General features: G+C 40.9%; 1 protein-coding gene across 1 annotated transcript; it reads left to right on the top strand.

The window, feature by feature from the left end:
• Positions 1-399: 399 nt before the first annotated feature.
• On the top strand, positions 400-1,407 carry LOC103267536 (UDP-glucuronosyltransferase 1-8-like). Its single transcript, XM_008065122.1, has one exon. It carries the CDS (start codon positions 442-444, stop codon positions 1,405-1,407), a length of 966 nt encoding a protein of 321 aa, XP_008063313.1. The 5' UTR covers positions 400-441.
• Positions 1,408-3,864: the final 2,457 nt, after the last annotated feature.

Below are 3,864 nucleotides of genomic sequence, written 5' to 3'. Positions count from 1 at the left end.
TCAGGCAATCCACTCACCTCAGCCTCCCAAAGCATGGGATTACAGGCTGAGCCACTGAGCCTGGCTCCAAAACACACACTTTATTCAAATTTATGCTCCTTTTAATCTTCCTGTGTCATCATGATAAAAGAAACTTTTAAAAATAATTCTGTCTAAACTCACATTGTAGTACTACTGGGCATTCTCTGTACCTAAAGAAAACACCATAGGCTATTCTTGTCTGGAATATACAAAGATACAAGTAGGTATCCTAGCAAATGCTGCTCATTTATTGTTGTTCTTATGAGTAAATCATTGGTGCTGAGTGTTGATTTGCTTAATGAAAAGTATGAGTACACACCCTCTTTTGTGGGCAGGTTTTTTGCTTGTTCTTCTTCTGCTTTCTGTTTCACAAGCACTCAGAATCCAAGCAACTGGTTTGCTCTGGCTTGCTGTTCTCTGATGGCTCCTGTGGTTTTATCCAACCCTCTTCCCCTATGTGTGTGTCTGCTGCTGACAACTGGCTTTGCCGAGGCAGGCAGGCTGCTGGTAGTGCCCATGGATGGGAGCCACTGGTTCACCATGCGATCGGTTGTGGAGAAACTCATCCTCAGAGGGCATGAGGTGGTCGTAGTCATGCCAGAGGTGAGTTGGCAACTGGGAAAATCTCTGAATTGCACCGTAAAGACTTATGAAACTTCTTACACTCTGGAAGATTTGGATCGTGAGTTCATGGTTTTTGCCAATGCTCAATGGAAAACTCGAGAAAAAAGTTTATTTTCTATATTAATGAGCTCATCCCATGGTATTTTTGATTTATTTTTTTCAAATTGTAAGAGTTTATTTAATGACAAAAAATTAGTAGAATATTTAAAAGAGAGTTCTTTTGATGCAGTGTTCCTGGATCCCTTTGATATGTGTGGCTTAATTGTTGCCAAGTATTTTTCACTCCCCTCTGTGGTCTTCACCAGAGGAATATTTTGCCATTATCTAGAAGAAGGTGCACAGTGCCCCGTTCCTCTTTCCTATGTTCCCAGAGAAATCTTAGGGTTCTCGGATGCCATGACTTTCAAGGAGAGAGTACGGAATCACATCTTCCACTTGGAGGAACATATATTTTGCCCTTATTTTTTCAAAAAATCCTTAGAAATTGCCTCTGAAATCCTTGAAACACCTGTCACAGCCTATGATCTCTTCAGCCATGCATCCATTTGGTTGTTGCGAACTGACTTTGTTTTGGACTATCCCAAACCTGTGATGCCCAACATGATCTTCATTGGTGGCATCAACTGCAATCAGGGGAAGCCATTGCCTAAGGTAAGTGATCTCTCCTTTAGCACAATAATCTGGCTTTGGATATTAGAAAAGATTCTTTATGGAACTGTCATTCTTTACATTTGTCAAATGTTGAGTTTCTCTCTGGTTTAATGACTATTTTGTGTCAATTCCCTTACTTGTCAATTAGCAGATTTATAAAGCTGCCCTCATTGATATGTATGGATACCCAACTGATAAATTGTAGATAATATCCAGGCTGCATCTTTCAATTTTGTTCATGGAAATGTACCAAAAAATACAGTAAAATATATTTTTGTTGCTATTTTTATGCTACCCTTGACAGGAAAAGGCTCTTAGCAGTTTTGCATGCATTTTTTTCAATTTTTGAAATTATTATAATATATGCATATGTATGATGCAAATTCTCTCATCTATTTTATTAATATCAAATCTAATATCAGGCTGGACATATATTTCTTTATCTTTCACTTGCCAACAAATTATAGACATCTTTAGATGCCAATATATTCAGATTGACATAGTCCTTCAATTATTGCATAGAAGTTTTTACTTCGGCTACACTGTAGCTTTTTCAAACAATCACTACTGATAGAGATTTAGACTTTTTCCTCCTTTTTTATTTTTTTGAGTTGGGGTTTCACTCTATTACCCAGTCTGGAGTGCTATGGAACAATCTTGGCTCACCACAGACTCAACCACCTGGGGTCATGTGATTCTTCTGCCTCAGCCTCCTGTTTAGCTGGGACTACAGTCACTGCCAAGACCATTCACCTGGTAAAGAATAGTCTCTTCAACAGAGGTGCTGGGACAACTGCATTTCCACATGCACAAGGGTGAAGTTAGGGCCTTTCCTCCATATACAAAAATTAACTTGAAATAATACCTAAATATAAAAGCTTCAACTCTAAAACTCTTAGAAGACAACAAATCTTCATGACTTTGAATGTGGAAATGATTTCTTAGACATAATCCCCAAAATACAAGAAACAAAAGGAAAAAAACAGAGAAGCTTCATTTCAAAATGATAAACTTTTATGCATCAAAGTTCACTGTCAAGAGTGTGGAGAGACAGGCCACATAGGCTCCCTCACTAAGGTGTACATATAAATGCACATGTTTGCCATGGAGGCTCCCTCCATGAAGCATCCTATTTTTCTCTTTCCTATGAAACTTCCTGAAGAAGTGAAGTCCAGGTGGATCCTCAACCTACCTCAGCACTTAATATTTATGCAACTCTATGAAACCCCTGGCATCAACATTCAAGTTTGGATTACTGCTGGTTCCCTTTGCCAGCTTCTCTCTTCTTCAGTATACCCTAAAGCATGATACCAAACACTACATACCACCTCTTTGGTTCACTCAGGGTATTCGGATGGTGCCCGTGGCCTGCCACCCCCCACCCACTGGCTATGTAAGTTACCCATAATCTTGCCTTCTCTAGCAGTATTGGTTTCATTTAATGCAACTCTCCATCTCTCTCTCTCTCTCTCTCTCCTGCTCTCGCTCTTGCTCTCACTCCCGGTCTCACTCTTCTGTGACTTTCTCTTCCCTATTCCATTTCTCTTTTCTTCTCCACTTGTGTGTTTCCTTTCTGTCACTTCCTCAGCAGGAACCCTGCCCCAGAGGGGTGAATGAGAAAAGGTATGTGTTTAACAAGATCAGAGGTAGTAAGAACCTCCAAGGTTTCAGTCCTTTCTGTGGGTCCCAGCTTGTCCTTGCTGTTCCTTACTTTGCATTCATCTGTCTTGCCTAAACACCTCCTTTGAAGTCCTTAAGTTCCATCATCAGACTGAGACTGTTTGGAGTGATTGTCCAACTACCTCCCACAATCCCTCTGAGGAATTCTTCACTGTGTGTATCATAGTGATTCTGCTTCTCTGATTGAACTCTAACTGATATGGGTTGGATGCAAGGCTGTGGCAAAATGGTGCCATGTACACTTGTTGACATGAGTACCGGAGGCTGAAGGGATGGGAGCAAGAGGGAGCTCTGACCACCGTCCCATTGGAGTTTCTGTGGGGATGACAAGGCAGGGCAGGGGAAACAGTTTAGAATTGGCTAGTTTGAATAATTTCAGTGGCATTAAACGATAATGGTGTGCCTTCTGCTGTCTCCAACAATTGACTGCCTTGGGAGGGCATTCCATCCCCCAGCCAGAAAGGTTTTTTAAGATGTGTAAATATAATATACAGAAAGTAAAAAATACAAATGATACAGGATACTTTCCCCCCCTCACAGATAGCTACCCAGCAATGGAATAGCTGGACCTTATGGTAGTTGTATGTTTATCTTTCTAAGAAACTGCCAAACAATATCCCTGAGTGGCTGGACCATTGTGCAGACTCGCCAGCAGCCTATGAGAGGTCAGTTCTTCCCCATGCTCACCAGCACTTGGTGTCTTAGTCTGTTTGCATTGCTATAAAAAGGACCTGAGGCTAGGTAATAAATAAAGAAAAGATTTTATTTAGTTCTTGTAGGCAGTACAAGAAGCATGACCCTTATGTCTGCTTTTGATGAGGGACTCAGGCTACTTCCATTCATGGAGTTAGGAGAAGAGGGAAGTTGCTGATCACATGATGAGACAGA

This window comes from Carlito syrichta, unplaced genomic scaffold (assembly GCF_000164805.1).
Source record: "Carlito syrichta isolate Samal-C Ts95f unplaced genomic scaffold, Tarsius_syrichta-2.0.1 Scaffold308158, whole genome shotgun sequence".
NCBI lineage: Eukaryota > Metazoa > Chordata > Mammalia > Primates > Tarsiidae > Carlito > Carlito syrichta.
Note: the sequence above shows the minus strand (reverse complement) of the source record. Positions and strands in the feature narration are given on the sequence as shown.

Bases quoted from the DNA above. Each gene is read 5' to 3' on its own strand.
- LOC103267536 (XM_008065122.1), top strand. From the start codon at position 442: ATGGCTCCTGTGGTTTTATCCAACCCTCTTCCCCTATGTGTGTGTCTG.